The sequence below is a fragment of the Choloepus didactylus genome, chromosome 6 (genome assembly GCF_015220235.1).
Source record: "Choloepus didactylus isolate mChoDid1 chromosome 6, mChoDid1.pri, whole genome shotgun sequence".
In the NCBI taxonomy this organism is placed as follows: Eukaryota; Metazoa; Chordata; class Mammalia; order Pilosa; family Megalonychidae; genus Choloepus; species Choloepus didactylus.
The window spans coordinates 12883768-12896248 of NC_051312.1; the positions used below are offsets into that span (position 1 = coordinate 12883768).

General features: G+C 39.6%; 1 protein-coding gene across 1 annotated transcript; it reads left to right on the forward strand.

Moving 5' to 3' along the window:
• The first annotated feature begins 763 nt into the window (after window positions 1-763).
• Window positions 764-12311, forward strand: LOC119535738 (mammaglobin-A-like). The gene is made up of 3 exons (XM_037838056.1): window positions 764-844; window positions 10577-10764; window positions 12109-12311. The coding sequence occupies exons 1-3, from the start codon at window positions 790-792 to the stop codon at window positions 12145-12147; spliced, it is 282 nt and encodes a 93-aa protein (XP_037693984.1). The 5' UTR covers window positions 764-789; the 3' UTR covers window positions 12148-12311.
• The last annotated feature ends 170 nt before the right edge of the window (window positions 12312-12481 follow it).

Sequence of the window (12481 nt, forward strand, 5' to 3'; positions counted from 1 at the left end):
CTTCTGCCATTCAGTTCTGTCTCCCCTAAGCAATAAATTATTCTTAGTCACATCATCCTTTGAATTATAAAAGGAAAATCCTACAAAGCTGGCAAGAAACAGAAAGAAAATTAATTTATAAATGCATAGTAGACTGAATTTTTGAATTTGAATTAATGAACTGAGATATTCTTTGTAGAAACAAGTTTGGTGGCAGTTAGGTGTCATTCAGGTCTTCCCCTAAGATGAAAAGGGCCGTCTGTGGGTGAGGGAAGCCTGCCCTCCAGAGGAGGTTTGAGGTACTGCACCTAGCCCAGGTAGGTTAATCCAGCATAAACCCACACACAGGTTGTAAAGCTCTTTGCAAGAAGGAGAAGGATGAGGAGAGGAAGGTAGAAAAGGAGCAGGAAGAGGAGAAGGAGAAGCAGCAGCAGCAGAAGAAGAAACAATAACAGAAACACAACAACAACAGCACAGACTCACAAAGTTGTATTATTTTACTTCATACTTTAGAAAGCATGTTCACAACCATTTTACCTAAAGCCATGGGTCATTATTGCAGAACCAAACTTGTCTTGAATCCAGAGATCTTGGTCTCCTCAGTGTTCTACAAACAGGATACTGACTGGCTGGGTTCTCATTGGTCCTCGTTGTTGTTTCCTGGTTCGATGCCAGGTTCATCCTGTGACTCTCATTCCAGGAAAGGATTAAGGCAGCTATCAGGAGAATAAATAGAGAAGTCCTGGGCACTCAGCTCCAAAGTGACTTCCTTGATCCCTGCCACCTAAGACGGAACAGACAACTGCAGCCATGAAGCTGGTGATGGTCCTCTTGCTGGTTGCCTTCCCCATCTACGGCTATGCAGGTGAGTACTGTGGAGGGAAGGCAGGCTGTGGGCTCAGTTGTTTCCCTTGCTCCTGAGGAAGACCTCCTACTCCCCAAGCCCCAGTATAGGCCAGGCTCAGTACAAAAGTTCTGCATGTCATAGACCTAAGGACAACCATAAATTTCAGAAATTCATAGAAGTGGTTCCTTTGTGGGCTTTGCCCCTGTATTGGAGCCATATGAGGCTTGTCGGGTTGCCATTCCAGGTGTCCCATCACAGTCACAGGTACCATGAAAAGAGGATGAGTTTGGATATTGAATTAGATATGATGGTGGGTCAAGGGAAGGGTATGATCTGATGGCCCCGTGGCATTTGCTTTGAGATAGGTTTCCTAAAGAGACCTTCATGGGGTTTCCTTAAATGTGGAAGGAAATGGGAACTCTTCCAGAAGATAAGTCTCAAGAAGCAGAGGGTGGTTCAGGAGCTCACAACAGGTGGGCTCCCACTCAACATTTATCTGTGGAGGTAGTCTGAGCCTTTGGGAAATGTCCTTGGGCCCCCAGTCCCTTCTTTCTCTAGGCTGAGTAGGAGGAAAACTCACCCATCTGGATATCTCCTCCCAGTGACAAAGATCCATAGAGAGGAAAATGTCCCAGCCCTCCAAATCTGGTCACCATAAACACTTCATTTATGAAGTGTGCTTTTTATATTTGCAAAGCTCTTTTATTTTTTATTTATTTATTTATTTATTTATTTATTTATTTATTTATTTATTTTAAATAATTGGTAATTTTTGTTTGGCAGTAAATACTTAAAAGCAAAGTATTTATCATCTACTAGCACATAATTTCACGTCAGTAAAGACACTGTGACACACTCTTTAAATTGAGTGCTTCCAGCTTTATGGAAAACGCACAAAGTTATCTTTGTTCATTCTGCTGTGTAATGATATAAATGTCTTCTTGATATCTGTAAATTTGGAAATATTCAAAGATTTTTAATGTGTAGCTAATGAGTATGATGATCTACTGTATTAAATTCTCATGAAATTCATTCTATTTCTGGGCTCTGTGTACTACAGTTTCCTGGGCCAGCATTTAATTTTAATTGTTGCCTTTTTTTGGTTTTGGTTTCTTGATACTCTCATTGATTTTTTTTTTTTTCCAAATGAGCTTTAAAATTATGTTTGTTGAGTATATGTAAATCAATCCTGAGGAGAGTTTGATTGAAAATGAAATCTATAAATTAGCTTGGGAATTTGAATCTTTTGCAATGTGTATTTTCCCTATTCTGTAATTTAGGATGTCTCCTGCTAATCTATTTTTTTTTAATCATCATTTTATTGAGATATATTCACATACCATGCAGTCATACAAAACAAATTGTACTTTCGATTGTTTACAGTACCATTACATAGTTGTACATTCATCACCTAAATCAATCCCTGACACCTTCATTAGCACACACACAAAAATAACAAGAATAATAATTAGAGTGAAAAAGAGCAATTGAAGTAAAAAAGAACACTGGGTACCTTTGTCTGTTTGTTTCCTTCCCCTATTTTTCTACACATCCATCCATAAACTAGACAAAGTGGAGTGTGGTCCTTATGGCTTTCCCAATCCCATTGTCACCCCTCATAAGCTACATTTTTATACAACTGTCTTCGAGATTCATGGGTTCTGGGTTGTAGTTGATAGTTTCAGGTATCCACCACCAGCTACCCCAATTCTTTAGAACCTAAAAAGGGTTGTCTAAAGTGTGCGTAAGAGTGCCCACCAGAGTCATCTCTCGGCTTGTTTTGGAATCTCTCTGCCACTGAAGCTGATTTCATTTCCTTTCACATCCCCCTTTTGGTCAAGAAGATGTTCTCCGTCCCACGATGCCGGGTCTACATTCCTCCCCGGGAGTCATATTCCACGTTGCCAGGGAGATTCACTCCCCTGGGTGTCTGATCCCACGTAAGAGGGAGGGCAGTGATTTCACCTTTCAAGTTGGCTTAGCCAGAGAGAGAGGGCCACATCTGAGCAACAAAGAGGCATTCGGGAGGAGACTCTTAGGCACAAATATAGGGAGGCCTAGCCTCTCCTTTGCAGCAACTGTCTTCCCAAGGGTAAAGCTTATGGTAGAGGGCTCAACCCATCAAACCACCAGTCCCCTATGTCTGTGGTCATGTTAGCAACCATGGAGGTGGGGTAGGCGAATACCCCTGCATTCTCCACAGGCTCCTCAAGGGGGTACTACATCTTTTTTTTTTTTCCTTGTTTTTCTTTTCTTTTTTTTTTTTTTTTAACTTTCCCTTCTTTTTTAAATCAACTGTATGAAAAAAAAAGTTAAAAAGAAAACAAACATACAATAAAAGAACATTCAAAGAGACCATAACAAGGGAGTAAGAAAAAGACAACTAACCTAAGATAACTGCTTAACTTCCAACATGTTCCTACTTTACCCCAAGAAAGTTACCTAATATAGCAACATTTCTGTGAACTTGTTCCTACTATATCCATCAGAAATTAACAGACCATAGTCATTTCTGGGCATCCCCAGAACATTAAATAGCTTATCTGTCCTTCTTGGATTATTGTTCCCCCTTCCTTAATTGCTTTCTACTGCTAGTTCCCCTACATTCTACATTATAAACCATTTGTTTTACATTTTTCAAAGTTCACATTAGTGGTAGCATATAATATTTCTCTTTTTGTGCCTGGCTTATTTCGCTCAGCATTATGTCTTCAAGGTTCATCCATGTTGTCATATGTTTCACGAGATCGTTCCTTCTTACTGCCGCGTAGTATTCCATCGTGTGTATATACCACATTTTATTTATCCACTCATCTGTTGAAGGACATTTGGGTTGTTTCCATCTTTTGGCAATTGTGAATAATGCTGCTATGAACATTGGCGTGCAGATATCTGTTCGTGTCACTGCTTTCCGATCTTCCGGGTATATACCGAGAAGTGCAATCGCTGGATCGAATGGTAACTCTATATCTAGTTTTCTAAGGAACCGCCAGACTGACTTCCAGAGTGGCTGAACCATTATACAGTCCCACCAACAATGAATAAGAGTTCCAATTTCTCCACATCCCCTCCAGCATTTGTAGTTTCCTGTTTGTTTAATGGCAGCCATTCTAACCGGTGTTAGATGGTATCTCATTGTGGTCTTAATTTGCATCTCTCTAATAGCTAGTGAAGCTGAACATTTTTTCATGTGTTTCTTGGCCATTTGTATTTCCTCTTCAGAGAACTGTCTTTTCATATCTTTTGCCCATTTTATAATTGGGCTGTCTGTACTATTGTCATTGAGTTGTAGGATTTCTTTGTATATGCAAGATATCAGTCTTTTGTCAGATACATGGTTTCCAAAAATTTTTTCCCATTGAGTTGGCTGCCTCTTTACCTTTTTGAGAAATTCCTTTGAGGTGCAGAAACTTCTAAGCTTGAGGAGTTCCCATTTATCTATTTTCTCTTTTGTTGCTTGTGCTTTGGGTGTAAAGTCTAGGAAGTGGCCGCCTAATACAAGGTCTTGAAGATGTTTTCCTACATTATCTTCTAGGAGTTTTATGGTACTTTCTTTTATATTGAGATCTTTGGTCCATTTTGAGTTAATTTTTGTGTAGGGGGTGAGGTAGGGGTCCTCTTTCATTCTTTTGGATATGGATAGCCAACTCTCCCAGCCCCATTTGTTGAAAAGACCATTATGGCTCAGTTCAGTGACTTTGGGGGCCTTATCAAAGATCAGTCGGCCATAGATCTGAGGGTCTATCTCTGAATTCTCAATTCAATTCCATTGATCTATATGTCTATCTTTGTGCCAGTAGCATGCTGTTTTGGCAACTGTGGCTTTATAATAAGCTTCAAAGTCAGGGAGTGTAAGACCTCCCACTTTGTTTTTCTTTTTTAGAGTGTCTTTAGCAATTCGAGGCATCTTCCCTTTCCAAATAAATTTGATAACTAGCTTTTCCAAGTCTGCAAAGTAGGTTGTTGGAATTTTGATTGGGATTGCATTGAATCTGTAGATGAGTTTGGGTAGAATTGACATCTTAATGACATTTAGCCTTCCTATCCATGAACATGGAATATTTTTCCATCTTTTAAGGTCCCCTTCTATTTCTTTTAGTAGAGTTATGTAGTTTTCTTTGTATAGGTCTTTTACATCTTTGGTTAAGTTGATTCCTAGGTACTTGATTTTTTTAGTTGCTATTGAAAATGGTATCTTTTTCTTGAGTGTCTCTTCAGTTTGTTCATTTCTAGCATATAGAACATTACTGACTTATGTGCATTAACCTTGTATCCCGCTACTTTGCTAAATTTGTTTATTAGCTCTAGTAGCTGTATCGTCGATTTCTCAGGGTTTTCTAGATATAAGATCATATCATCTGCAAACAATGACAGTTTTACTTCTTCTTTTCCAATTTGGATGCCTTTTATTTCTTTGTCTTGCCGGATTGCCCTGGCTAGCACTTCCAGCACAATGTTGAATAACAGTGGTGACAGCGGGCATCCTTGTCTTGTTCCTGATCTTAGAGGGAAGGCTTTCAGTCTCTCACCATTGAGTACTATGCTGGCTGTGGGTTTTTCATATATGCTCTTTATCATGTTGAGGAAGTTTCCTTCAATTCCTACCTTTTGAAGTGTTTTTATCAAAAAGGGATGTTGGATTTTGTCAAATGCTTTTTCAGCATCTATTGAGATGATCAATTGATTTTTCCCTTTCGAGTTTTTAATGTGTTGTAATACATTGATTGTTTTTCTTATGTTGAACCATCCTTGCATGCCTGGAATGAACCCCACTTGGTCATGGTGTATGATTTTTTTAATGTGTCTTTGGATTCGATTTGCAAGTATTTTGTTGAGGATTTTTGCATCTATATTCATTAGGGAGATTGGCCGGTAGTTTTCCTTTTTTGTAGCATCTTTGCCTGGTTTTGGTATTAGATTGATGTTAGCTTCATAAAATGAGTTAGGTAGTGTTCCATTTTCTTCAATGTTTTGAAAGAGTTTGAGTAAGATTGGTGTCAGTTCTTTCTGGAAAGTTTGGTAGAATTCCCCTGTGAAGCCATCTGGCCCTGGGCATTTATTTGTGGGAAGATTTTTGATGACTGATTGGATCTCTTTGCTTGTGATGGGTTGGTTGAGGTCCTCTATTTCTTCTCTGGTCAGTCTAGGTTGTTCATTTGTTTCCAGGAAATTGTCCATTTCTTCTACATTATCCAGTTTGTTGCCATACAGTTGTTCATAATATCCTCTTATAATTTTTTTTAATTTCTTCAGGATCTGCAGTGATGTCACCTTTTTCATTCATTATTTTGTTTATATGGGTCTTCTCTCTTTTTGATTTTGTCAGTCTAGCTAGGGGCTTGTCAATCTTGTTGATCTTCTCAAAGAACCAACTGTTGGTGATATTTATCCTCTCTATTGTTTTTTTGTTCTCTATGTCATTTATTTCTGCTTTAATCCTTGTTATTTCTTTTCTTCTACTTGGTTTAGGATTGGTTTGCTGTTCATTTTCTAGCTTCTTCAGTTGATCCATTAGTTCTTTGATTTTGGCTCTTTCTTCCTTTTTAATATATGCGTTTAGTGCTATAAATTTCCCCCTTAGCACTGCTTTTGCTGCATCCCATAGGTTTTGGTATGTTGTGTTGTCATTTTCATTCGTCTCTATATATTTAGCAATTTCTCTTGCTATTTCTTCTTTAACCCACTGATTGTTTAGGAGTGTGTTGTTTAACCTCCAGGTATTTGTGAATTTTCTAAGTCTCTGATGGTTATTGACTTCTAATTGTATTCCATTGTGGTCAGAGAATGTGCTTTGAATAATTTCAATCTTTTTAAATTTATTGAGGCTTGTTTTATGTCCCAGCATATGATCTATTCTGGAGAAAGTTCCATGAGCACTAGAAAAGTATGTGTATCCTGGTGATTTGGGATGTAATGTCCTGTATATGTCTGTTAAATCTAATTCATTTATCAGATTGTTTAGGTTTTCAATTTCCTTATTGGTCTTCTGTCTGGTTGATCTATCTATAGGAGAGAGTGATGTGTTGAAGTCTCCCACAATTATTGTGGAAACATCAATTGCTTCCTTTAGTTTTGCCAGTGTTTCTCTCATGTATTTTGTGGCACCTTGATTGGGTGCATAGACATTTACGATTGTTATTTCTTCTTGCTGAATTGCCCCTTTTATTAGTATGTAGTGGCCTTCTTTGTCTCTCAAAACATCCCTGCATTTGAAGTCTATTTTATCTGAGATTAATATTGCTACACCTGCTTTCTTTTGGCTGTAGCTTGCATGAAATATTTTTTTCCATCCTTTCACTTTCAGTTTCTTTGTGTCCCTGTGTCTAAGATGAGTCTCTTGTATGCAACATATTGATGGTTCATTTTTTTTGATCCATTCTGCGAATCTATATCTTTTAATTGGGGAGTTTAATCCATTGACATTCAACGTTAAAACCGTGAAGGCATTTCTTGAATCGGCCGTCTTATCCTTTGGTTTATGTTTGCCATATTTTTCCCTTTCTCTATTAATATCCTTTATTGTACCCATACCGAATCTCTTTAGTACTGAACCTTTCTCCAAGTCTCTCTGTCCTGTCTTTGTTTCTCTGTCTGTAGGGCTCCCTTTAGTATCTCCAGTAGGGCAGGTCTCTTGTTAGCAAATTCTCTCAGCATTTCTTTGTCTGTGAAAAATTTAAGCTCTCCCTCAAATTTGAAGGAGAGCTTTGCTGGATAAAGTATTCTTGGCTGGAAATTTTTCTCACTCAGAATTTTAAATATATCGTGCCACTGCCTTCTCGCCTCCATGGTGGCTGCTGAGTAGTCACTACTTAGTCTTATGCTGTTTCCTTTGTATGTGGTGAATTGCTTTTCTCTTGCTGCTTTCAGAACTTGCTCCTTCTCTTCTGTGTTTGACAGTGTGATCAGTATATGTCTCGGAGTGGGTTTATTTGGATTTATTCTATTTGGAGATCGCTGAGCATTTATGATTTGTTTATTTATGTTGTTTAGAAGATTTGGGAAGTTTTCCCCAACAATTTCTTTGAATACTCTTCCTAGACCTTTACCCTTTTCTTCCCCTTCTGGGACACCAATGAGTCTTATATTTGGACGTTTCATATTATCTATCATATCCCTGAGGTCCATTTCGATTTTTTCCATTTTTTTCCCCATTCTTTCTTTTATGCTTTCATTTTCCCTTCTGTCATCTTCCAGGTCACTGATTCGTTGTTCAACTTCCTCTAGTCTTGTACTATGAGTGTCCAGAATCTTTTTAATTTGGTCAACAGTTTCTTTAATTTCCATAAGATCATCCATTTTTTTATTTAGTCTTGCAATGTCTTCTTTATGCTCTTCTAGGGTCTTCTTGATTTCCTTTATATCCCGTACTATGGTCTCATTGTTCATCTTTGTTCTTTGAGTAGCTGCTCTAGGTGCTGTGTCTCTTCTGGTCTTTTGATTTGGGTGCTTGGGCTTGGGTTATCCATATCGTCTGGTTTTTTCATATGCTTTATAATTTTCTGTTGTTTTTGGCCTCGTGGCATTTGCTGAACTTGATAGGTTTCTTTTAGGGTTTGTAGACCTATTGAAGTCCTTATCTCTAATTTATCAGATCTACAGCTTCGTGGAGTACACTTTCTCTAACTAACCAGCAGGTGGCGTCCACGAGCCACCTGTTCTCCACAAGCCAGTTCTCCCCTGCTTAGCCTTTTTGGTGAGTGGGGGAGTGAGTCTTGTGAGGCCCAATTGGTGTACCAAGCTTGCGTGTGTAGTTGATGTTGCCTGCCCTGTATGTGGGGTGTGTTTCTGGGCAGTCGGGGAGGAGGGGTGGCCCTAACAATCAAATCTCCCTGATGATCCTAGAGGTTTAAAGCTGCTGCAATAGTCTAATCCTTCAGTTCAGTCCTGCCACAGTTTGTCTCTGCCACTGACCCACAAGTCCTTGGTATTGGTGTATGGCTCCTGAGACTTGCAAGTGGGCCCCTCTTCCAGGCTGTGCACCTCGGGTCCTCTGTTGAGGGATGACTGTGCTATGTCACAGGTGAGTGCCGTCCCCCCAGGGCAGTTCTGGGCTGCTGGGCTGTGTAGGGAGGCTCCCAGTCTGCTCAAATGATGGCTGAATGGGGCTTTGTTAATTCACACTGCTCCACCTTCCCAACTCTGGGAAAATCAGCTGAGGTTGCAGGGAAGGCTAATGTCCACGCCCAGTTTTGTGGTGTGTGCCTGTTATTTGAAGCACTTCCGTCACACTGGGTTGTGTGGGGCAGCTCTGGGCTATGGGGCTGGTGATGGGCAGGAGTGTTTCCTGTCCACCAGGATGATGGCTGTGAGCGGACACCCCCCCTTTTCTTGGGAAGTTGTGGTGTTTAGTGAATTTTCTCAGCCACTGGATTATTGCCTTTTGTCACAGAGCTCTCTTAGTTGTGCTCTTGACTTGACGTGCCCAAATTGCAATTCTTTGAAGCTTTCTGTATTGGGCTTCTTAGAGTAATTGTTTTAGAAAAAGAAAAAAGGATTAAAAAAAAAAAAAAAAAGGGCCCTCCTCAGAGATCTAATGGGTTATTGAAATGCTAATAGACAAAGCAACCAAGGCCATTAAGGAAAGGTCCACAGGGCAGAGAGATCAGCTTTTCTTCGGGATTTGCATATGCGCCTCAAGGCCTGAGCTCCGCCCTTCCCCTTTCTGTGTTCACCAGAACTCCAAAAATCCTCTGCTTTTATTTTGGAGTTTTTCGTGTTTTTTTTTTTTTTTTTCCTATGCCTGTCTCCTCTCTGCTGGGCAGGCAGCTCTCAGATTCTCTGGTGTCTGGTCTCAGTCTATCTATGGTTGGAGTATGGATCAGTAGAATGAGTTTCCGATAAGGGCTACCACTGCAGTTCTCCCTTCTCCTTCCCGGAGCTGGCAGCCCCTCCTCCCACGGGACTGAGCCTGGCAGGGAGGGGCGCGGGTCTCCTGGCCGCAAAAACTTACAGATTTCGCTGATCTCAGCAGTTCGACATTTTCATGAGTGTTGTATGAAGTATGCCCAAAGACAGATTGCTCTGTGGTGTCCAGTCCACGCAGTTCCTGGCTTTTTACCTTCTTTCCTGGAGGAGTAACTAAAACTTGCAGCTCACCAGTCTGCCATCTTGCCCCGCCTCCGCAAAGCTCTTTTAGATACTGGGCCTCATTTATTCCCAGAGTAGGTGCAGATGGGCAAAAGATGATATGCTCAAGGTCGACTAGTAGAAAATGACAATAAAACCCTGCTCTCCTCAATCCACATCCAGAGCTCTTTCCCCTCCGTCACTGAGGGGGCCACATCAGGTTATTTCAAGAACAAGAATTTCTCATACACAACTTTTTTGTTGCAGAAAATCGCCAATAAATTCTATGTAGCTAATGACAATATTCCAGAACCATTACATCCACCATACTTGAAACTCCTAATTGATACTCTGAATTTTTAATAGAGTGAAGCACTGCATGACTTTGAACAATGAGAGATTAAATCCAGTTTAATGTGTTGCACCAAGTCAGAGTATCACATTTCTTAGGTGTTTTCAAGGTTGAACTGTGTTTGGCTTCTCTAAGAGGAGAGGGGAGGGGAGGCATTGCTGGTCTTTAAGGAGTCCCCAGATTCTGAGTTTGCCCTTTGGGGAGGAGAAAACCTCCTCAGAACTGAGAACTCTAAACCATGATCTTTCTGAATCTATGTCTTTACTGGGATGCTCAAAAAGGGGTTCATACCTCTCTGGTAATGAGCCCATTTTCTTTTACTTTCCTCACAGGTGCTGGCTGCCAACTTCTTCAGGATGTCATTGACAAATGCATTGATCCTGAAGTGTCTACAGATGAGCTGAAAGAATTCGTTACAGAGTTCATACCAGACAATGAGACTGCATCGGCTGTTGATGAATTCAAACAATGTTTTCTCAGCCAGTCAAATGAAACTTTAGCAAATGTCAACGTGATGATGGTAATGTTGGTCTCTTCTTATGAGCTCTTTGGAACCACTGGCAGGGGACAAGGAGGCCCTAAGTTTCTCTCTGATAATACCAAAACAATTGGTGGACATGATTTTTTTTTTAAATCAGTTTATTCAATTGTGGGGCAAGTCAACTGACTTTGGCATTAAGTATGCAATCTACAGCTCCAAGTGTGATTCTCCAATTCACTTGGCAGATTCTTCAGTGAATAATAAAGAAAAGTGCAAAAGAGAGAAAAGAAAGCTTGGGGAAAAGCTGATTAACCCCCTCAGTGACCCAGCACACACTCACATATGCACACACATTTTCTCTCAAGAGAAGCGCATATGTGATTCTCAAGTAGCCGCTCACTTGTGGGAGGGATCAGCAGTGATAGGTCCCTTTCTCCACAAAAACAGATAGTAAAAATTTTGACAGAGCCCAGAATATATCCTTTGAGCACGATTCTAAATACTTCAAATCTAAACAATTGAAAATGCACTTCCAAGCAACCAAGATTTGTTAGCATAAACGATTGGAAATCATGGACCATTTAGTTAAACACCTCCATGAAATGTTAAGGACAGATTGTGGGGCTGAAACCACCATGGGTAGTGGAATTGTTTGAAACAAAAATCACTGGTTATATCAAAGAGTATTTCCTCCTAATTATAAATCCATGTTAGTTGAGGATTTTTCTAGCGTTTATCCAATATCCTAATATTCAATTTCAAACATTCCATGGTATAAAATTTAGAAATATCCCAAAAAGTATAAGAACAAATGTAAACATCACTTGCAGTTTTGGGTGATGAGATTTTTCTTCTTTAAAACTCAGATTAAACTAATCATTCATTGTGTAGAGCTCTGATACCTTTAAGCCAAAAAGGTAATAGTAGAGGACCTCAAACTGTTTTCAGTATTTCTAAATTAAAGGGCTGTACGGAAACTCAAAAACATCACTTGTCCTCACATGTGAGCTCAGATTTTAACAATTCTGTGTTGAAACAGTGTTTTCAGAAACAGCTACAATACATTTTCATCAAATAATAAATGCAGTTTATCCATCTGGTAAATTATTCCAAAGAATAGAAAACTTGGAGAAAAATATCATTAATGGGGGTCCTCAGAGGAGAAAAGATCCAGAATCACCAGGACTTCTTTGGCATCAATAATTGTTGTATGACACACTAAATGAGATAATTCTGATTTAGCTTCCATCTCTAGCTTTAGTGAATGCTAGAGGCTGTGGGAAAATCCAGGAAAACTAGTAGAAGAAAAGTTCTCTGAATTTCAATATTTTACTTTGCAAGAGTGTGTTGAAAATCTGAGTGTTGTCTATTTTTGTTTTCCAGAACATAATATATGACAGTTGGCGCTGTAAACCTTTTTAACTTTCCAAAAGACCTTTGGCTCGGGAGACTACCAAGTATGATAACAAACTGACTGCTGATTGCTATAAATCATTACCTTTCTTTATATTATTTTGTCTTTTTATCTACAAACCACAAGACAATTGTTGAGACCTCAAATATGTTTTCATTTCAATAAACTAACTGCAATGCAAAAAGCTCAAGTTCCTTTGTAGTTTTAGTTCCTAATTAAAATGGAAGATGTAGAGGGCCTGGCATGTTTCACACACAGGCATGCACTCACACCACGCACCACACACCACACACACACGTACTCAGACATTATTCATTAAAGAACTTGTTGGCGAGGGAATAA

Coding starts and splice junctions, on each gene's coding strand:
- LOC119535738 (XM_037838056.1), top strand. CDS start 790: ATGAAGCTGGTGATGGTCCTCTTGCTGGTTGCCTTCCCCATCTACGGC. Junction 845..10,576: donor CCCCATCTACGGCTATGCAG/GTGAGTACTGTG, acceptor CTTTCCTCACAG/GTGCTGGCTGCCAACTTCTT. Junction 10,765..12,108: donor CAAATGTCAACGTGATGATG/GTAATGTTGGTC, acceptor TTTGTTTTCCAG/AACATAATATATGACAGTTG.